Source organism: Gossypium hirsutum, chromosome A05, assembly GCF_007990345.1.
Source record: "Gossypium hirsutum isolate 1008001.06 chromosome A05, Gossypium_hirsutum_v2.1, whole genome shotgun sequence".
NCBI classification, from domain to species: Eukaryota; Viridiplantae; Streptophyta; class Magnoliopsida; order Malvales; family Malvaceae; genus Gossypium; species Gossypium hirsutum.
Genome location: NC_053428.1, coordinates 97,052,198 through 97,075,805, shown reverse-complemented (window position 1 = coordinate 97,075,805; position 23,608 = coordinate 97,052,198). Strand labels below are relative to the sequence as shown.

The 23,608-nt window shown below is 31.1% G+C and overlaps 2 protein-coding genes across 3 annotated transcripts; both read left to right on the top strand.

Moving 5' to 3' along the window:
• The first annotated feature begins 10,307 nt into the window (after window positions 1–10,307).
• On the top strand, window positions 10,308–13,068 carry LOC107959873 (very-long-chain enoyl-CoA reductase-like). The gene is made up of 4 exons (NM_001327704.1): window positions 10,308–10,490; window positions 10,618–10,657; window positions 11,758–12,512; window positions 12,792–13,068. The coding sequence occupies exons 1-4, from the start codon at window positions 10,422–10,424 to the stop codon at window positions 12,858–12,860; spliced, it is 933 nt and encodes a 310-aa protein (NP_001314633.1). The 5' UTR covers window positions 10,308–10,421; the 3' UTR covers window positions 12,861–13,068.
• A 633-nt stretch (window positions 13,069–13,701) lies between these two features.
• LOC107959871 (actin-58) lies at window positions 13,702–16,373 on the top strand. Of its 2 annotated transcripts, none has more exons than XM_016896040.2 (5): window positions 13,702–13,997; window positions 14,479–14,548; window positions 14,828–15,221; window positions 15,449–16,062; window positions 16,149–16,373. In XM_016896040.2, the coding sequence occupies exons 2-5, from the start codon at window positions 14,489–14,491 to the stop codon at window positions 16,212–16,214; spliced, it is 1,134 nt and encodes a 377-aa protein (XP_016751529.2). In that variant the 5' UTR covers window positions 13,702–13,997; window positions 14,479–14,488; the 3' UTR covers window positions 16,215–16,373. The 2 variants fall into 2 exon arrangements, with proteins under 2 accessions (XP_016751529.2, XP_040970122.1); XM_041114188.1 differs by having other exon boundaries at window positions 13,802–14,057.
• Window positions 16,374–23,608: the final 7,235 nt, after the last annotated feature.

Here is a 23,608-nt window from a genome sequence, read left to right as displayed (position 1 = left end):
CAATTTACTTCTAGATATTGGAATCCAACTCAGCAAAATTATAGTACTATTAAAAAAGAAAATTTATCAATTGTTTTATGCATTACAACATTCCAAAGTGATTTATTAAATCAAAAATTTCTTTTACGAATTGATTGCAAATCAGCCAAAGAAGTTCTCTAAAGAAATGTTCAAACTATTACCTCAAAATAGATTTTTGTAATATGGCAGACAATTTTGAGCATATTTAATTTTGATATTGATTACATCAAAGGAGAAACTAATTCTTTGTCTGATTTTCTTACCATAGAGTTTCTTTAAAAATGCCACCCAAACTCCGAGACAAAGGAAAATGAAAAATAGGAGAGTGATCCAAAACCTAAATTTCCTTAAAACCAATTAAGTTATGGTATGAAATTTTCCATGAAGAAGAAAATGAGAGATCACCATCCTCATCAAAATCCTCCAAAAATACATTCGTTCAAGATGCACAAGATCCAAATAAAATTGGTTCTCAAATAAAAAAATAGATTGAGTCCCTTTCTCAATATCCATAAGTGGCATTGGCCTTTTCTCAAATGAAAGAGGAAACTCCTATCAAGCAAATTGCTGGTGAAGCAGCAAAGATCTCAAAAAAAAAAGAGATTGTTTTACACAAACCAAAATCTCTCAAAAATATTTTAAAAGAGACATCTCTCCAAGATGTTTTTCCAAAAAAAATAGCAATGTCTTTATAGACTGCTACATAAAAATCCTCACAATATTTTCTAAATAAAAGTTTTGAAAAAAATTATTATTATGGAGGAAGAATTTTCAGAAAAACCTCCACATATACTTGCAAAAGAACTTTTCAATGGATGGCATTTCAAGCCATTGTATTCTCAAAAACCCCAACAGTATTATGATGTTAGTACAAAACTTCGGTGAGGAAAATCTCAAACACACGAACAGAACTAGAATAGAAGAAGAAATAGGACAAGGCTCCAAGGCGTGTGTTAAGCCACTATCTTTGAGGTTATATTCGCCCCCACCTATCTTCGGTGTGCAAACGAGTTCCAAGCAAATTAACCTCGAGGATACAACGAAGCCAATGACTATTTGCGTTTTGCACTGACGAGAATAGTTCACTACACACTGAGCAATATATGACAAGAAACTCAATTTCTATAAAGGATTTCTACAGTAATACTTTATAGAATAATCTAATAATATTAGAAAATGAAGGAATGAAAGAAAAAATCTTAGAATTTGATGGTATGATTTCCAAATGAAATCTCATTCCTATTTATAGGAATTTTCATGTCTCTTCATAGAGACATCTTTCATTAATAGGTGTCTTTCTGAATAATAATGTCTTTAAAATTATTCATTTAATTATAACTATTCAAATAAAATTATTTAAATAGTTATAATTTTTTTCAAAAAATCAAACAATATAATCTTTTGATTAATTACACCTATTCATTTATAGTTATTGGAACACTATAAATATTTGAAAATGTTCCAACATATGAAAACATACTGGTTCAAACATTACACAGACCCAAAAGATCCAAATTTTATTACCCATTCAATAGTCCAAATATTAAAAATTCTTCGACCAAAGGATTGGGGTCAAAACCCAAATTCTTTAAAGAAATTTCCAGCCAAATTTACAACCAAAATTGACCACCACCCATATTTTACATATTGGGATTACCAAATGGCATGGTGCAATGCCTTCTTAATGAACAACCAACATATGAGACATTCTTGGCTCATATATTTCAAATACGGTACCCAATTCAAATTTCTAAACTGGTTCCAAGAATGATGGAATTGGTATGGACCATCATCTTTCGAGATCCTACCAGAAAAAATTCAAAACTTATGGCCCAAATTCTTTGACAAATTTCAACCTGATCCAGACCAAAAACACATTTACAGAACAATCCATTTTTTCTCAAAATTGTGCATTTCTTGGATTGTTTCTTGGAATTACTTCTATGAACGAGATCCATATACTGGAATTCCATTATTAGTTTGAAACTTCAGAACTAAATGGTGGGACAAATTTAATGATGAAAAATATGATTCAAAATATTTGGATAATTTTTTCAACAAGAATCCGATATTATGTTAGTCCGCTGCCCCGGATCAAACCACAGCAAAATTCCTTCAAGCAAAATCGACAGCTAGTGCAGTGTTAGCTCAAGCCAAGACAAGGAAGGAATACAAAAAACTCATGGCTGAAATGCTCAGCTCAATGGATTTCGAATCCGAAGACAAGAAATCTTCAACGTCTTCAATCAAAATGGTGGATCTTACAGACGATACCACCTCAATAACCATTACCAAGACTAAGAAAAAATGATGCAAAAGAAAGAAATGAGTGAAGATGAACAGAAAATATTCTCTGGAGTGAACAATAAATATTCCTTGCAAGAAAAAAAACGAGTGAACAAGAAATATTCTCTGGCGTGAATCATAAATATTCTCTGGCGTGAATAGTAAATATTTTCTGGCATGAATAGTGAATATTCTCTGTGGTTTGTATTTTTGTAATAAGAGAATATATTCTCTGAAAAGTTTCAATTATGTAATGAAAGTTTCAATTATGTAACGATGTAAGGGACTGAATATTAATTTTACTTATAATAATTAATTTTCAGACCACTGATTTTTGGTTCAATAGATTCGAGTGGTTCGATTGAATAAATTATTAAAAATAAAAATATTTAAAAAAAGATAAAATCAATTTTACTATCGGTTTGGCCGGTCCGACCAATTCAACTGGTTTATGAATCAACCAATTTGACCCCTCTTATTCTGGATTGGTACCATCGTCAGTTTCTGATCCAGTTGATTTGGTCCAATTCTAAAAATAATGACGAAGCTTCATGCATTTAATTTAAGTTGAGAGTTCATATTAATATTTTAACCCAAAAGATTTATAAAAATATAAAATAGAAAATTACATTTTATTGGTTAATGCATAATTCAAAAAGAAAAAAAAATCTTTTTGAAAGAAGATAAAAAAACAATTAATTTATCCTAAATTGTTCATGAAAAAGTGGAAAAGATTTTTTTTCATTCAAAATCAAAGTTTTCAAAATAGAATTGGTGGTCAAATTGATTAAGCCATCGGTTTGTTGGTCTAATCAGTTTAATCAATTCGATTGGTACGACTGGTCCGTCCGATTCTATTAAATAAATCATTAAAAATATAAAAATAAAAATATTTAAAAAATTGGTTCAACCGCCCAATCAACTGATCTGTACAGGTTACTAAGTCAATTGATCTAATACCTTTCTCCAAACTAGTACCTTGACAATTTTTGGTCCGATCGACTGATCCAATTTGGTTTAAACAACAATGTTCAAAATCCTCCTAAATAATTAAGTTAAAACATATATTTTTAAAAGTTATAATTAGTTGAAATCCAAATTTAAATTTAAATTTAAATTATCTAAACAATAAATTTAAATTAATTCAAAATCTTAAATTTCAAATATTTCAATTACCAAACAAATAATTTTAAAATATATGAATTCTTAAATCATAAATTTCAAAGCTAAAAATTAAAATTAAAATCTAAATCCAAATTCCATTTCTCAAATGCTACCTAATAGTAATGTCCATGTCTGTTTAGTTTAGATAATAATTTTGATATCTTGACTTAACTTACCTAACACAAATGCAATTTAAATAATAAAATATGTATTTATTAATTTAAATTTAATTATAAAAATATATAAATATTAATATAAAAATATATAAAAATTTATTATTATTTTAAACAATGAAAAATAGCTTTTGAGAAAGCTGGCCAGAAAATGAACCTTATCTTATTATTATTATTATTTAATGAAATTAGGTTATGATTCCTTCCTACTCATAAATAACTATAAAATCAAATATATACAAGTATACATCATTCGAGATGAAACCATGATAAAAATGCGAAATATAAATTGAAATCAAGATTTGTCATTGTTTTATTGACTCTTTAGCATAAAATTTACAAATTTATAATTTTTACTTAACATTTTTAAGAGAAAATAAAAATTTAATATTCGTATTTAAATTTATAAATGTATATAAGAGAAAAAAAAGTAGTGAGGGCAAGGGGCAACGACGTAGTTCCGTATCTGCACACCATCTTAAGTTCACGAAATGCATGAAGTAGCCCAAATAATTGCACGGAATGCACTCACGTGTCATCATGCATTATAAACATTTTTCATACTTTGAAAATCAAACACCTTAAACCCGTTTTGCATGAACCACTGCATGCATTTCCATTTACAAAACCAATAATGTTTGTGTGAGACACCCACGTCGCCTGGTATCTTCATGTTGTAATGACCAAACTTAAAACCATGGAAACACATAGCCTATTTGCGTAGAAGGAAACTACATAGCACTTACGTATTCCATGTCCTAAGTAAAACACAATATTGTTTGGTAAGATTTGAATGCCATCAACACCTGACGGCTCTCCACTCAAACAAGGTGAACCAATTGCGATCTCTACGCTACTTCTTGGTATCAACATTTAGTTCGATGAGCATGAATAAACATGATTCACTCCAAGTATTCCTAGAAAAGAAGAAAAAAGGGAGCAAGACCCACAAACTCGGACCAACCTCAAACGACTTAAAACCAGGCTCAAACTAGCTCAGACAACAGTATCCTCAACAACAATCACAATAAACCATCGCTATGATCCATACAACCTGTATGATCCCTATTACCCATATTATACAAGCTACATGCAATATCCCTATCTAGATATTATACTCAATACTTGAATTAGCAAACCCACCACCCCTCAAGGCAACCCCAATGCCCCCCCTAGCCTCAGGGTGAGCAAAGATCACAGGACCTGGTTCATAACAATTTATAGAGCTGTAAGAAAAGATGAGAATACTAATAGGAGTGGCAATAAGAAGTGAATCAAAGAAATAAGAATTTTAGAAGAGCTCATGGCAAACAGAAACCCTCAACAACAAAATCCTCTACTTGAGGTTCAATAAGAAGAAATTGTCCAATCTTTCCCTAATAGGCAACGCAACCTAAGGCTTCATGTGAACCCAACATTGAATCCTCCATACCAACCACAAATACAAAATCCACAACAACAAATAGAGCTTTTCGAAACCAGATATTGCAAGGCCTAAGAAAGGAAATGCTTTCACAAATTGAAGTCCGTTGAATTTGAATGAGACTACTTCAACGAGCCATTAACTTCTAAGGTAGTAGCACAATAAATGCCCATAACGTTCAAGTTACCTAAGGAAATGTATAATGGTTAGGGCGACTTTAGGATCACTTGACGCACTACAATAATCGAATGGATATTCTTGGTGCTTCTAATGCACTAAAGTGTCATGCCTTCTTAATGACACTAAGAGATAGCACAAGAACTTGGTATTTGTCTTTACCAAAAGGATCCATCCACTCATTCGATAAGCTAGTGAACCTGTTTATGAGCAGGTTCCTTGCTATTAAGACATTATAGTAGAGCCCTACGTATTTTCTCTCTTTCAGATAGAAAGACAACAAACCTTTAAAAGAATGTATTCGAATGTTCAATTTTGCAACAATAAAAACCAATGGTGAGACAAATTCAAGAATTCATCACGGACTCAGTCATGAGCATTTAAAATATACATCGATAAATGACCCATCAAAAGGGTTATTGACTTTATATAAGACAACACATATATACTCAGAGATTAAAGAACTTTAAGGAGTTGACATTCAAATTTAATTTAATATGTCAACTAGGGAAAAGTTGCATCATTTAATTTAATGTTGATAATATTGGTGATGAAACTAAAATTTTTTATACTTGTGTAATTAAAATATAAACATATTAATACTTGAGGTACCAATTATATAATTTAACTTAAAAATAGAAAATAATATTAATCCTTGAGAAACTGAAAATAGAAAGAAAGAAAAAGTTACACCCACTACAACGTAGGGAAAGAAGTGAAAATTAAAATAAAATGTTATATATGTGAAGTGAATAGCTTAAAAAATACAGCTATAAGCGGATATTTCTGGAAAAAGAAAGTAAATTGCTTGACCACATTAGGTAGAAGTATTGACGAGTGAGATGAAGTTGGGTTTAAATATAGTATTAATATATTTTATATTTGTTCAAGTTTTATTCGATCTAAAATATGAATTTAAAATTTTGCTCAAAATTATTTATATTTGTAAATAGTTTATCCCAACCCATTTTACTTCCTATATTATTATTTTTTAAATATTTATATTATATTTAATATTTAAAAATTTTATATATTTTTCATTTATTAAATTTATATAAATACGAACTTAGCATTTTTAATGTTTAATTTATAATATTATATATCACTAAAGATTTAATTTTTATATGTTATAAATTACATAATGTATGAAAATAACGTAATATAATACTAGAAATCTTATCACACACGTATGTGTGTGGAAACTATATATTTAGACCACAAATGTTTGTTTAAAAATAACATATAATAAATAACGAAGAGTAAGGTTTGAAACTACCCTTGAATAATTTAATTTAATTTAATTTAATTTAATTACGAAAGGACATTTTAGTAAGTTTTCTAATTGAGTTGATGACCAGGTTAAAAGTGACATCAACTTAATTAGGAGCTTATAAATAATAGTAAGTATAGATATACAATGGATTGAAATAATAAAGTGTGCATAATGAAATGAAATGTATAAAATTATTAAAATAAAGTTTTAAAATTATTAAAATAAAGTTTTAACTTAGTGGTAAATTAAATGTTTTACTAATATAATAGTTCGAGTTCAAAACCTATCATATGCACATATTTTAAAATAAAAAGACTAAAATACTCTTATATTATTTAATTTAGTTTAATTACGAAAGAATATTTCAATAATTTTCTTAACTGAGTTGATAACCTGAGAATGTAGTCAGAATGGCTGCTATTTGTAAATGCAAATTGGGGGTTCTACCGTTCAATTACTTAGGTGTTCCTTTAGGTGCTGATCCAAGGAAGTTATCTTCTTGGAATGGTATTGTGGCGAGAATTGAGAGGAAGTTAGCGGGTTGGAAAAGTAGGTCACTCTCTTGGGCTGGTAGAGTAGTGCTTATTAATGCCATGTTATCCTCTCTACCTATTTATTTTATGTCAAATTTTCAAGCACCAATTACAGTGATAAAAAAGATTGATAAAATTAGATGAAACTTCTTGTGCGGAAGTGTTGGAGGTCGGAGGAAAATGGAAAAGATAAAACGGAATCAGATTTGCTTGCCTAAGGCTAAGGGGGGTGCGGGAGTGGTGGATATAAGGGTTAAAAATAAGTCTCTATTGGCTAAGTGGTGTTGGAGGTTTGCGATGGATAGAGAAGCTTTGTAGCGAAAAATAATTGCTGCAAAGTATGGAACTTCTGCGCAACATTGGCGATTCAAATTGAACAATTCAAAAGATATGTCGGTGGTTTGGAGGGGTATTGTGGAGAATGCGAAAGATACAATAGTTGCAAGATGGACGGGGATTGAGTCATTTAGATGGCTGGTGGGGAATGGTCATTCAATTTTATTCTGGGAGGATGTTTGGTGTGGTGATAGGCCTTTGAGAGTGGAATTTCCAAGGCTATTTCGTTTAGCCTTGAATAAGAATGGGCTAGTCAAAGATTTCTCGATGTCGAATGGTTTCATGGAGGTCAATTGGGCTGACTTCTTTTCTCGTCTGCAATTGGATAGGGAGATGCATATGGTTTCTTGGTTAAGGGAAGCTAAGAGTAGTATGTTTTTGTCCCCTGAGGTAGAGGACAAATTATTATGGATTCATGATCGTAAATGTGTGTTCTCGGTGAAAAAACTTACTGAATTGTTGCTCAGTGATGGGGGGTGGATTTAAGTTTTGATTTTGATAAAATTTGGAAGTTAAAAGTGCCCCCAAGAGTGAGAAGTTTCATATGAATGATTTCAATTGATCGTCTTCCTACGAAGGAGTTTCTTATTAGAAGAGGTGTGAAGCTTGAACAAACAGGGGACGGGTGTCCTTGGTGCTGTAGAGAACCGGAGACTGCAGTGCATCTTTTCTTCCACTGCAATTTCATTGAAAGTTTCTGGAAAATTTTTTTGATTGGTGGGAGGTGAAATGGAGACCTTTTGAGGATTTCCCTGATTTTTTCTTGTTCTATAATAGTTTATATTTTTCAGGTGTGTTTAAAAGTTTATGGTTGATATCAATGTCAGCAGCTTGTTGGTCAGTGTGGTTAGCAAGGAATGAGCTGGTGTTCGATAGAAAGTGGCCAAAATTGTCCAGCTTGGTTTTTCTTTCAAAGACTCGGGCTTTGATGTGGATTAAGTCTGTGTATGAAGAATTGAAAGTGGATGAGAGAATTTGGTGGGTTTGTCCATTTCGAAGTTGGCGTAATTTTAAAGAAGTTGGTTTGAGTGGAAAGTTTTGGTGTCCTCCGTGTTATGGTGGGGTTAAATTCAATGTTTGTGGTGTAGCGTGTGAGGATGAAGTCTGGTGTGGTGGGGTGTTAAAAAGATCGGATGGGGTGGCAAGAGCCTTATTTTCTGGCCCGTTTAAAGCGAAAGACTCATTTGTTGCGAAGGTGGGGGCGATTGGCATTACCTTGGATATGTTTTTTGAGATGGGATGGAAAGGTAAATGCGCTTTATTCATCGAGGTTGGTTCATTGAAGGTGCTTAATTGGTTGGAGAATAAAGGTGTGAGACCGTGGTTGATGTTTCCTCTCTTTAAGGAAGTCAATTTAAGGTTGTCGTTAATGGGAAATGTCACCTTTTGTTAGCGGACAAGAGTGGGAATACGTTGGCTCTTGTGCTGGCGGTTGCTAGTGTGAAAAGGCAGGACATGTTTAAGGTATGGTGGTGACTTAAGGGGTTATGTGGTTGGGTGCTTGCTGTAAATTTGCAGGTCGTGTGGTGGTTTTTTGGGGCGAATTGTGTTGTTTTATTGATGCTTTGTGGTCTGTTTTACTGATAGGGTTCAGTGGGGGGTTTTTGTGGTTTGTTTGTTGTATTCTGTCTATGTTTGTTTATTGTTTTTTAGCTGGAACTGTTTTATTCTAGTTGTTTTGCCTTGTTTTGCTGCAGTTCTTTAAACTGCTGTTCTTCGATTAAGCAAAAAAAAAAAGCCAACTTAGCTTAACCTTAAATAATAATATAGATATTACAAATTTAAAAAATGGATCAGGTCAGATGAAACTCGAGACTAAAATATTTGAGCTTGAACTCTGACCCATATTTTAAATGAAACTAATATTTTTGCTGAAGCTAATTTTTTAAACTTAATATTTTTTCCAAACTCTTCACAAATTTTAGCTAAGCCTTCAAATTTGGATAATAACTCAACCCATAAATAGATCAAATTAGAGAGCAAAAGAGTACTTCAGTACATGAAGAGAAATTATTGGTAATCACTTTAAAATGTAAAATTATTTTTTCTCCACCAAAAAAATATATCTAATTTAACTACTCTAAAAATAGAAATTTTACAATCTAATTCTTTCAAAAATTGTGAAATTTTAAATTAATATAATTATAAAACCACATTTCACCTCTTCAAAAAATTTTATTTTATTTTTGGACTTTTAGAAAAAAAAATTTAGCCTTCATGAAGTGGATAATTATTTTAATATATAATGGCTTTTTTTTATAAAAAAATACAAAATATCTAGGTTAAAATAGGTTCTAAGTTTTTATACATTTCGTACATTTATAATTTAGGTTTTTTATTTTTATTTTAAGGAATTTAGTCTATCTACCTTTTTAATTTAAAAATGCAAGTTCAATTATTAATATGGTTAATTTTTTTTGTTAATTTAGGTTAACATGGCTACTAAGAGAATTTTTTTTTACTTCAAAATGTCACATTAATAAATTTAACAAAAAAATTAACAATGTTAATAATTAAATTTAAAATTTAAAATTTAAAAAATAGAGATTAAATTCTTAAAAAATAAAATATATATAGACTGAATTCTAATTTTATAAAGAGTATTAGGGCTTATAATATATTTAAATTTTTTTCTAAAGTGGTATATAAAAATATTGAATGAATATTTGTTGGCTATTTTACTATTGGTTTTAGACTTTTCCTTTAACTTGTGAAGAGTTTTACAATTGGCCGTGACATCGGAATAATTTGAGGTGGTACGTGATGGAAATTATAATCTGACCTGTAATTTTGTAGGCAAGATGGATGATGTGTGAACATCACCTCTGTTGAAACCTGGACTCACTAAAACTGATCGTCAGGCCCCTTCAAACCATACGCCTTTAATACCATTTCTTCATTAACTCACAAACACCTTCTCACTTTCCTTTTTTTTTCAACTTATAAACTTCGAGATCTCCGTACACAAAAAGATTCCAAGGGTCTGTTCCTTTCCCCCTAACAAATTTTGGGTATCTTTTGTTTTGTTCTATAGGATGAAGGTCACTCTAGTTTCACGCAGTGGAAGAGAGTTCATCAATGGTGGCCTCGAGCTTCCTGACTCAGTATCCCTTCTTATCTTTCTTGGGTTTTATCTTATTTTATTTTATGCGTGTTTATAGTTTTCGGCCGATTGTTTGCTTGGAAAATGAAGGAAAATAAATTAATTCTATTGTGTTTTATTTTCTGTAGGCTACCGTGGCTGATCTACAGGAGGCAATTTACAAGAGAAGTAAGTACTTTGCTTTATTAGTACTTTAAAATTAGCTTAATGACATACTCTGTTAGCCAATTAAGTAGTTCTTATCAGAACAAGGAAGAATTTATAACTCTGCTTTGGTAAAACATTTAAATTTTTGTGGGAAATTCCCTGAAAATCTTCTTGTTTTGTTTAAGGTTTTCTCTTGATTCATGTGCTTTGTTTACTCTTTCCTGTTTCATGTGGGGGCTAGAGTTTCGGTTACTATTATCTTTTCATTTGCGCATTGCATTGCATGGATGTTCTAATGTAGTTGGTTGTTGAGTGAGGAAGTAACTTGAAACACCAGATAAGGCGATGTTTCATTATGGACACTTATCGTTGCGATTGAAGACCTTTTGTATTCCTAGTTGTGTATGCTTCTAGATGCCATGTACCAACACTAAATTGCTAATGCAAATTATGGTTTTCTTCTGCATATAACATTTATATATATATTTATCCAGCCTATGTTTCTAATTATATGATTAAGATAACAAAAATAATTGAAGGTATGCGTCATATTCATTTGATAGATGAGCATCATATTACTGTTTACCGAGCTTGTAATGATATCCCAGAAATTGGTTTTGATATTTCATGTAAGCATACACAAAGATGCCTACTATGTTTCATGTTTTAATAGCTATAAGCCTTTTTTTTTCCCATGTTCCGTTGGTCTAAATAATTATAGCATTATATGTTACATCTAGGGTGATTTGCTTGCATCTCACTAGTTCATGTGCAAGGTTACGGAGTCACTGAGTGTCACTAACTTTCCACTCAGTTAGGCTTTTTTATTTTTGTTCAAATCCTTGGTAGATTTTATGTTTGAATTCTTCATCCTGTTTAAGTTTCTAATGGTTTTGTAGAAGTGATAAGTTTTGAGTTGCATCTGCATTGATGGGAAAGAAAAACTCACCAATAGCAGTGATCATTGCTTTTCTGCCTGGTTTTCTTGTTGCTATGAATTTGGAATTTGAGCCCTTAACCCCCAAATGTGATTCCTAGATGTGTTCCTGATCGTATGTTTGTAGGCAGCTTCATTGGTCATAAGAATCTTATTAACCCCATTTTGTATGTTAAATTACTAGCTAAAAAGTTTTATCCTTCAAGACAAAGACTAACAGTCCCAGTACCTCCGGGATCAAAGGAGAGACCTGTCGTCCTTAACTACAAGAAGAGCCTCAAAGATTACTTTGATGAAAAACAGAACAAGTTAACTGTAGTGTTCAAGGATCTGGGTCCGCAAGTATCATATAGTACACTTTTCTTCTTTGAATACTTGGGTCCTTTGATCCTCTATCCTATCTTCTACTACTTTCCAATGTACAAGTTCTTTGGTTATGGAGAGGATCGTGTCATCCACCCAGTTCAAACATATGCTGTATATTACTGGTGTTTCCACTACCTCAAACGTATTATGGAAACATTCTTTGTCCACCGCTTCAGCCATGCAACATCTCCACTCTCAAATGTCTTCCGGAATTGTGCTTATTATTGGCTCTTTGGTTCTTACATAGCTTACTACGTAAACCACCCACTTTACACACCTGTTGGTGATCTTCAAATGAAGATAGGGTTTGGATTTGGATTGGTTTGTCAACTGTCAAACTTATATTGTCATATCATACTGAAGAATCTACGAAATCCTGATGGGAGCGGAGGCTATCAAATTCCTCATGGATTTCTATTCAACATTGTGACATGTGCAAACTACACTACAGAGATTTACCAATGGCTCGGTTTCAATATTGCTACGCAGACTGTTGCAGGTTATGTATTTCTCATAGTTGCTACTTCTATCATGACCAATTGGGCCCTCACAAAGCACCGCCGTTTGAAGAAGGTATTTCCTTAGCTTTCCAGTTGAACCACTAAACCATATAGGTTTCGTGCAGGCAATTAAGGTTTCCTTCAATATGCTTTCTGCATATAACATTCTATATGTTAGTATACATTGCGTGTGAGTGCATGCGCATCTCTTATATTGAACTCGGATTTCGCCTGGAGGTTATTGTTTATATATTCATGTCTTGTTAATAGATAGAATATCAACTCTGTTAATCTCATTATCATGTCTTCGGTTTAAAGTTTCCCCTTACCTTTAACTTCTTGTTCTTCGCAGCTATTTGACGGCAATGAAGGAAGGCCCAAGTACCCGCGCAGATGGGTAATTCTTCCCCCATTCCTGTAGAATGATGGGTAAAACTTCCTACTCGATGGACTTTTTTCAGTATTAAGTTTTCATTCCAGAAGCATGGATTCGAGTTCATGTTAGATACGAACATAAGATGACCAAGGAATTCATTTTTGTTTTCACTTTAGATAATGTAATGCATCTGATATGCATTAGGATGATCCTTCTTTTTCTATAAATATTCAATTGATCAAGGTTGATGCCATTCAATGTGCTTGATACTATTGGCATCAAAGTTTGAGCTAAACTTCAAAAACCCGTCCTCGGACTGCAACTCGCATACATGGAGTTGGATTCCCACTCCATTATTAACGCACAGAGTCCAAACCAACAAGTTTAAATTAAAATTTTAATGAAGAAATTGTGATTGTGAAACTTATTACACTCTTAACGTTCCAAGCAAGCAAACCTATACTTCCAATGTTTGCAAATGAATGCACCTATAAATCTTGACCGATACTTGTTCATAATTTATTAAAACTATTTAAGTTGGTTACTACTATGCTTTTAAGGACTTAACTCATATAATATATAAAATGGTTGGTGCAGACAACTAATTTCATTAGTGTAACAGCTATTTATTTAAAAAATATTGTGACCAAAAAATAAGTTAAAATTGTGTAGCTCATTTATTGATTGCCATGATTTTTTTTAAAGAAAAATAGAACCACAAAAATGTAGCATACTTCAATCAATAAATTTCTTTAAAAACAGGACCACAAAAATAGAATGCTTGAATGGATAATTTACTTAAAATTCATATTTCAATGGCTGCAATTGTATTACACTATTTTATATTTTAAGAAATAAACCTTAATTTTAAATTTTGAATTATTATTAGGTTTTGAGAAATACCAAGTAAAATTTTTTGTATTTTCCACTAAAAAACCAAAATAATTTTTATTACTATAATTCAAAGGGTGGGAAATGAGTGGAGAAGCGTTGAATATTGAGAGCCCAATGACGCGTTCTCATTCCTAAAAAAATCTAACGGCCCAGATTCACTCTCGTCACCTTCTTATACTCCTGTCATTGCATAGCCTTCACTTTGCCTCTTACTTTCAAAGAACCGGTTCCTCAATCTCTCTAATCCTCACTTTCTTCCCCATCAAACACACCTTCGATTTTCCCAAGGTCGTTTCTTTTTGCCCTTTGGTTGGATCTGCCGGCCGTTTCTCGCTTTTCTTTTAACGGGTTGTTTTTTTGCTTTGTTTTAATGAATTGGGTTTTTTTTTGAGCGAAATAAAGAAACACAATCCCATTTCAAGCATTGGTTTTATTTTGTTTTTGTGTTTAAGATCTAATTTGTGTTCTTGATGTAGTTTTTTTTCCTTGGCTGATGTGTTGTGAGGGTGCTTTAGATTTCAGTTCCTTGATGGGATCTGAGGATGCTTGAATTTTGACTTTATAGACCTAAAAAGAAAGAAAATCAAGGAAGAATGGATAAATATATTAAATTGCAGAAAGATTGACTTTTGTTTTGATTTTATTTGATATAAATTTGAGATTCCATTGACGGAATTTATGGGAGAATCTGAGCTTTTTTTTCATTTTTTTCCTAGGTTGTATATTCATCCCTAAAGATAACGTTTTACTTTTGCTATATATATAGCAGGTTGTAGAAGATGGCAGAAGGTGAGGATATTCAGCCACTTGTTTGTGACAATGGAACTGGAATGGTTAAGGTAAAACATTTGAAAGCTCTTATCATTGTCGGAAAATTTTCTTCTTTTCTTAACACTTAGTTTTATGATTAATGTTTATGCTTTTCTATATGAGATAAGTTTAAAAAAAAACAGAAGAAGATTATATGGTATAAGTAAGCTTAAAATGTTATGTTTTGGCTGGATTTGCAGTGGGGGGAATTTGTGTGTGTTTCCAGTACTTGGACGTTATATCAGTTAAGGTTGATGTTTATGCTCTTTTATATGATGTAATTTGACTGTAAAAATGTTATGTTTTAGGCTGGATTTGCTGGGGATGATGCTCCCCGAGCCGTATTCCCTAGCATCGTTGGTCGGCCACGTCACACCGGTGTGATGGTTGGCATGGGCCAGAAAGATGCATATGTTGGTGATGAAGCTCAATCAAAGAGAGGTATTTTGACTTTGAAATACCCTATTGAGCATGGTATTGTGAGCAACTGGGATGATATGGAAAAGATTTGGCATCATACCTTTTATAATGAGCTTCGTGTTGCCCCGGAAGAGCACCCAGTTCTCCTTACTGAGGCTCCACTTAACCCAAAAGCTAATCGGGAGAAAATGACCCAAATTATGTTCGAGACCTTCAATGCCCCTGCTATGTATGTAGCTATCCAGGCCGTGCTCTCACTTTATGCCAGTGGTCGTACAACCGGTAAGAATCATAAATGATCCATCCATTGAGTTTCAACTGTCTGTTTTGATTCTTGATTATCACCTGCTATTAGTGTATAAAAAAATTTCCAATTTGAATTGGCTTGGAGGGCTGGTGAACTCCTTGAAAGTTTACGGTTGGAATTGAATTAAATTTAATGCGGAACATATTTTTTTGGTATATGAGAGATGAGAGATGTAACATCATTGTGCCTGTTTTTATGTTAGGTATTGTGATGGACTCGGGTGATGGTGTCAGCCACACAGTGCCTATTTACGAGGGTTATGCCCTCCCACATGCCATTCTTCGTCTTGACTTGGCTGGTCGAGACCTCACTGATTACTTGATGAAAATTCTGACTGAGCGTGGATATTCCTTCACCACCACAGCCGAACGGGAAATTGTGAGAGATGTTAAGGAAAAGCTGTCTTACATTGCCCTTGACTATGAACAGGAGCTAGAGACCTCAAAAACAAGTTCATCAGTAGAGAAGAGCTATGAGTTACCTGATGGTCAGGTTATTACCATTGGTGCTGAACGTTTCAGATGCCCCGAAGTGCTTTTCCAACCATCCTTGATTGGTATGGAAGCTGCAGGCATCCATGAGACTACATACAATTCAATAATGAAGTGTGATGTGGATATCAGGAAGGACTTGTATGGTAACATTGTCCTTAGTGGTGGTACAACCATGTTCCCGGGTATTGCGGACAGAATGAGCAAGGAGCTTTCTGCACTCGCTCCTAGCAGCATGAAGATCAAGGTTGTCGCTCCACCTGAGCGAAAGTACAGTGTCTGGATCGGAGGCTCGATCTTGGCTTCCCTCAGCACCTTCCAACAAGTAAGTTATTGGACTTCAGATTTGCATATATGTATATATATAACTGATAATGCGGCATGCTTATTTGGTCGATATTTGGGTTTCAGATGTGGATCGCAAAGGCTGAGTATGATGAATCAGGTCCAGCGATCGTCCACAGGAAATGCTTCTAAAATGCCCATACCATGAAAGAGAGAAGTACTGTTTCATTGTTTCTTGATGCAGCTTGGAACTTTGCTTTGTTCTAATGGATTTGTTATCCTTCTGTGTGTTTTCATGTTGGAGTGAAACAATGAACTTTGAGAAAGCCAGTGATTTGATTTTTGTTCCAATTCTTTGAATCTCAGACAACTTTTTCTGATCTTTTTACTATAATTTCCATCGCATACTGTCTCCACTATGTTACATGAATGTTAAATATGAGTATGCGGGCGTTTGAAGATGAAAGGGACTACTCAATCTTGTCCTAGTAATATTAAGCATAATATGACATGAGATGCGAACGCGGCCTTAGACATAAGCCCTATTTACTTCAATCTCAACGTTTCTAGCTCCAACCCCTAAGGTTCATAATTTTGCTTTCGCACTAATTGCTCTCATGATGTTCCTATAAGTGCCCGCACTTCTTCCACACACCACCATACTAATAATTAATTAATTATAAATAAATACTATAAACCTCATACCTATACTTTAGTATGAAATTATCAATATTTATTATACTTAATGTTTAAATAAAATTATTAGTATTTATTAAGTAATCTCTTCACATTGTTTTGTTTTGTTTTATTTAATGTTAAAGAATCATGTTATTATTTATTGATAGTGTATAAAACTCACGTATTGATTAAAACAATCTTCACTTTTCCAATAATTCTTCCTTTTCTTGAATTCTCTTGATTGACCTAGTGATCAAGAGTTGTTCATTTATAAAACCCATCTAAGTTCAAACCTCGGGGACAACAAATAACTGTTCACAGTACATGGATATATATATCTTTTCTTAATAAATTTTTTAAACAACTAAATATATATATCTCTCTCAAATATTGGTTGGAACCTTTAAACCTTTTAGTTTAAAAAAATATTAATTTAAACAAATATTTTGTTTTGATCGACAAAGTTAATGAAATGTGTATAAAATGCATGAAAATGACGTAAACAGATTGGAAGGTTTTGTTTCCATACATACAACTTATATCTGTTTTGGGTGGCTTTGGTTGTATCCTTATTTGGTTGGTTATGCGTTGAAATTAGATCCATGCACCACAATTCACAACCAATTCATATATTTATAACAAAGCTCCAATAAACTGATTATAGCTAGGCCTAGGGTTATAAGATCAGGTTGCACTTCCACCACAAACATGAGGGACAGCTACCAATGAATGTTGTGTAACGGATATGCTCCATAGATTTAACCTTGATCCTCCAAATTCCGAACATTTTACGGTACCATATATTCTTAAATTGTATTTAAAAATTTTCAAATAAATAAGACATGTGGCAAAATTTTAATCTCGTTTGTGGAATAAAATTTTTTCATTGTTTGTGAAATAAATAATTACTCTTAATCTTATACTTTTAGCTTGGTCATTTTTAGTTAGTGTTTATAATTTTTAAAATTTTAAAATTTCACTTCTAATCAAACAATAGTTATTAAGTTTTACTATTTTCAAAATCTATGATTAAAATTAAATATCAATTAATTAGAAATAACAATACTAAAATTAAATATCTTTATCATCTCCTCCAATTTTTTTTTTAATTTTCTATTTGTCCAAATTTGAAAGACTCAATTCATATCTAAAATTCTTTCCTCTCTAAATCAATGGACAATACTAATATCGGTCACCAACCAAAATGATTTTGATCTAATTTTAACTTGTTGGTGATCGATATTGGTATTGTCCACTAATTTATTCAGAGAGAAAAAAATTTTAGATATTAATGAAATGTTTCAAATTTAGACAAATAGAAAATAAAAATAATAAAAAAGATGAATAATACAAAGGAAAAAAATAATTGTCATTTTTAACTAACTGATATTTAAGTTTAACCATAGATTTAATCTTAATCGATGATAAAAAAAAGTGTATAAAACTCTTTATTTATATATATATATATATAAGCACCAACTTTAAAATGGTAAATACTGACATATGTCTTTAGTAATTTTTAAAATTAATCATTCAAATAGTAATTATACCTAAAATATTAAATATTTAATAAATATCCAACACTCTCTATAATTCCACCCTTATTTAATTAAATACTAAATAAATTAAAATTAAATATTAGTAATTATACCTAAAATAATAAATAAATATCTAACCCTCTTTATAACTCTACTCTTATTTAATTAAATATTTATTAAAATAATTTATTAAGGCGTAAAGTCATTGCCTTTGCATATTAAATATTCAATAAATATCCAACCCTTTCTATAATTCCACTCTTATTTAATTAAATATTAAATAAATAAAAATAAAAATTAAATTGATTTATTAAGGCGAAAAGTTCATGACTTTGCTATGGATAGACCTGTTCATGGGTCGGGTCACCTGGCCCGACCTGAAGGCCCGCTCGAAATATAGGAGGATTTGGGCAAAAATATAGGCCCGAAAATGGGCTTGGACAAAAAATAAGGCCCTTTTAAAAAACGGGTGAGGCTCAGGTAAGGCATCAGGCTCGGGCCTTGCCCAACTTCACTAAATGACAAAAAAAAATATTTTTTATTTTTTAATATTATTTTATTGTTGTTTTCTCCCTATTTTGTTACCATTTTACTATTATGTTGCTACTATTTTGTTGTTTTTGTTTGGATATTGTATAAAACTTATTTTATTGTTAATTTTGTTATTATTTTAGAGGCATTTGCTTGTTAAGTTGCATTTATCTTAGTGTTATTTAAATATACATATTTTTTAAAATTTATTTTCAATTTGTTGGGAAATATTTCTTTTGATGTATTATATATATTTTAAAATTATATAAAAATAATATGGACAGGCCGGGTCGGGCCCGTGTTTTAGCATTTTTATCCGGGTCGAGTTTGGGCAAAATTTTATGCCCATTTTTCGGGCTGGGCACAGGCCTAGCAAACAGGCCTGAATTTTTATTTGAGTCCGGCCCAAACCAAGCCTGGCCCATGCACGCCTATAGTTATGGACAACCATTTGGATTAAAATTTTAAAATATTAGTATTTTATTTTAGGGATAGATATTAAAATTATACATGAACTTTAATTTAATGTATAATTCTATACATGAACTTTAATTTGGTGCAATTATACACATGAAATATAACACCCCTCGCCTGACCCGATCACCGGATTTAAGTTACGGGATGCTACAATCATTTTCAAGTAAAAATAGAAAATTAATATTTAATTTACACATAATTCATACAATCATAGTCAATTCAATTCAATAATCACCAATTACAACCTTTCTCAGGTATTATACGAGCCTATGTACACTCTTAAATCAACCCAAAATTTAACAAGGACTGATTTACAACATATTTAAAATTACAGATCAATAAATATATCATAAATAAATCCTTCAAACATTCAATCATGTTATAAACAATTAGATATCATGATATATAATTAAAATCCGAGTCTTAGTCGAGCCTACGAAAGCTCTTAAGTCAACCCGAGCTTGAATAAGGATCAATCTGTAAAATTTTCAAAATTTGAGAACAAGTATCTATACCTATATTAGGTACTGATACTATTTCAGCTTCGATATTTCAAAAATTAAAATAAAATGCTCAAGTATTGATACCTGGAACTTGGCACCAATACCTATGTTACAAAGTATCAATACTTATTTTAGTATCGATACTATTTTTAGGACCAATGTTTGAAAATTTCATAAAATTTGGTAAAGTACCTATACGTTTGCCTATGGTATTGATACATTTTACCAAAATGTGAAAAATCACACAATTTGATGGTTTTTACATGGTCAAACCAACTCAAATTCAGTGGTGCTTATAGCCACACTACAAACCTACAAATAATCGACTTAAAACATATCAAAAGGCCATAATTTATCCATTCCTCAATCAACAAATCCAACATAGATCAGTTGACATTCAAAACTCATCATTCCTACTTGTACATCTCATACCAAACCAATTATACATTTCAACCTTTCATGTCATCATATTATCATGCCATCTATACTCAAGATACCATTTGGATGCCATTCAAAACATCTCAACATATTCCCCAAGAACAACTTTCACACATGTGGGTATTAACCTTACAAAATTTAAAATTTAACAAGGACTAATCTAACTATCATTTAGGTAATGACAATCACAACCTATATAAATGTCACAAAACCAAATACAATACAATTAAAGTTTACCGTATCAAAGGCTGGATAGTGTAAGCTCCGAGGTGATCTGATTGACAAGTTCTGCTAAACTGAAGATATACAAGGAAAATAGAGATAACGAGTAAGCATTTTGAATGCTTAGTAAGTCCATATAAAATTTACTTAACTTACCTTAGGCATCTTTGGCAACCTTACACTTCCATAATCATTTCAACAGATGTATCAAATGGGTTAGTTCGATTACAAGTCATGAAGTCATAATACAATTATATAAACATTTAACATTCCATCATATGACATGTACCAACCAGTTCATTTTCAAATTATAACATATGCATATAATTTCATTCATATGTATATATATATATTTGTTGCAACATTTTGTTTTCATATAGTACCATTTCCATTTCTATCTTTCACTCGGAGAACTGAAGTAAATTGAACTCGGATACTCGAGACTAATTTGATTACATATGCTAACATTATCGAGTTGCTAACACTAGCTTCGGATTGGGGTTGCTAACACTAGCTTCAGAGAATCCAAAACATATGTTGGACCTCAAGCCATCGAATTAATCACTTATTACAACACCCGTTTTCCTTTTGAAACCCTAATGGCATGTCATTCATATTCCAATAGTTTACTAAGTTCACAAGGGCTTTAATACCATTTCCGTATCAATTCAATCTCCCTATAACATTTTATACATATCATATAATCCATATAAACATTTCCTTACCATTCTATACCTCGTATCAATTCATAGTTGTCGTATAATTTATACTTTACAATTTAGTCTTTTAGATGCCAAAATCATCGAAATTACACATGTATATATAAACTAAATAGTATAAACACACTATTCAAACATAATATAATAGAATATAATAAGTTCCAAATGAACTTACCTGGAAAAACAACAAGTAAACAAGGTGTTAAGGACTAATATGCAATTTCTCCTTTTTCTGTATTATCTTCCGATTGATTCACATCCCGATGTATAATAATTTATTTCAATTTATCAATTATAAAAATATTTTAACAGCCTATTGTAAACATATATCAATTCAATTTCATTTTTTATGACCCCTAAAGTTTTACATTTTATTCAATTTAGTCTCTAAAACCAAAATAGATATATCTTTCACATTTAAGTTTCATTTTTCAATCTAATTTTAAATTCATCCTTATATAACCCTATACTATCTATAATTACATAAATTTCATATAAATTTTGAAATATTTACACTTTAGTCCCTATGTTCAAAATTAACAATTTTCATTTTACAAATTAGTCCTTTTGCATATCTAAGCTTAAAATCCAACTATTTAACACTAAAACTTCAATCATTCATCAATAGCATCATTTATAAACTTTAACAATTTTAGAAATTAATGCACGAGTTAACTAAATCAAGCTCTCGAAACTTCAAAAATATAAAAATGACAAGAAAAGAGCTTGGAATCCCTTACCAAATTTAGAGACGAATGCTTAAGTTTCTAAACCCTACTTTCCTTCCCCTATTCGCGAGTAAAAGATGAACATATGAAATGTTTATTTTTCTTTTAAATTTTAACTTTTATACTTAGATTAAGTTATAATTAATTATAATTGACTAACCTTAATTGAAATTAACCAATTTAGTGGACATTAGATGTCATCCACCACCGTTTGTACACTAGAAATGGTCCAATTTCTTAATTGGTCCTTAAGCCAATTAAAAATTCAAAACGATTATTTTTTACAATTTAGTCCTTATACTCTAATTAACTATCTAAATAGAAAAATTAATGAACCAAACTTTAATTAAAATTTATACTAACCTTGTAAATATTAAATAATAATATTTATAGACTTGTTCATCGAAAATGGGGTTCTAAAACCACCATTTTCGGCACTATTAACTTTCGGGTTAAAACACTTATACCTTAACTAACTATTCAATTAACAAAATAGTTAGACCAAAATTCAATATAATACCAAAATTAACTCATAAATATTAATTAATAATATTTACAGACTCAATCATCGGAGAACGGGGTTTCAAAACCACCATTTCCGGTACCACTAAAAAACGGATTGTAACATGAAACTCTAATTGTGGTTCATATGTATACATCAAACTTTAATTTTGATTTAATCATGCACATTTAAAGAAATAGATACATCAATTCATTTTTATATTGGATAAATATAATTATTCATGTATGCAAAATATAAATATAAAATGATATTATATAAATAATTGTGTTAATAATTTACAAAAATTGAATGAAATCAAAATTTCATATATAAAATTACACAAAATCGAAATTCAAGTATATATTATTATTATCCAACTTTGAACAAATCTATCATTTTGGAAAAAGATGTGGATTCCTATACTAATCTTATTTATTTGTAGTTTAAGTTTCAATTTCTTGAATCAAGATTCTATTATTATATTTATATTATCTTGTAGATATATTTATTAGAAATTTTAAGAATTTGTTGCACAATCCGCAAAATGTACAATCATATTCAAGTGCTTGAAATACCACAGATTTACGAGAAAAATCAAACTGCAGAAAATAAGATTAGATTGATTATGTGCAACTTTATCCACCAAGGTTACTATTAAAAAACACTTGAAATTTTATAACATTTTTTTTTACAAGAGAAATATTCTTATAATATTTTAATTAGTATCTTTTTTTCTTTTACCGGAGAAATATTACACAGGCCTTCATTATATTCTAGGCATGAGTTACACAAGGTTCTTCCTTGCATCAACTATGGTGCTAGAAGATTTCAGTATTTGTTAACACCAAAATATTAACATGGTATCATCATCATCAAGACACTTGAATATAGGAATACTTCACATTTGAATTACTTATAATTTTTATTATAGGGTCTGTTTGATTGGCAGTAAAATGTTTTCCGTAAAATGATTTCTGGAAAATGTTTTACTTTTCTGTAAAATGACTTACTGGAAAATATTTTCTGGTGTTTGATTGAATCTGTGTAAAATATTTTCTGCTGTTTAACAGATTTCCTGAAAATATTTTCCGGAAAAGTTGTTTTTTACATATATTAATATATATTAATAAATTTTTATATTTTAAATTGTTTTTACATATATTGCAATGATTTATTTATAATAATACTCAATAATAAGCTACAATATTGATCGTTATAAATTGAAAAAATATTATCCACAATGAGTACTA

Bases quoted from the DNA above. Each gene is read 5' to 3' on its own strand.
- LOC107959873 (NM_001327704.1), top strand. From the start codon at position 10,422: ATGAAGGTCACTCTAGTTTCACGCAGTGGAAGAGAGTTCATCAATGGT. The intron at 10,491-10,617 runs GTATCCCTTCTT...TATTTTCTGTAG, and splicing joins GCCTCGAGCTTCCTGACTCA to GCTACCGTGGCTGATCTACA. The intron at 10,658-11,757 runs GTAAGTACTTTG...TTAAATTACTAG, and splicing joins GGAGGCAATTTACAAGAGAA to CTAAAAAGTTTTATCCTTCA.
- LOC107959871 (XM_016896040.2), top strand. From the start codon at position 14,489: ATGGCAGAAGGTGAGGATATTCAGCCACTTGTTTGTGACAATGGAACT. The intron at 14,549-14,827 runs GTAAAACATTTG...GTTATGTTTTAG, and splicing joins ATGGAACTGGAATGGTTAAG to GCTGGATTTGCTGGGGATGA. The intron at 16,063-16,148 runs GTAAGTTATTGG...TTTGGGTTTCAG, and splicing joins CCCTCAGCACCTTCCAACAA to ATGTGGATCGCAAAGGCTGA.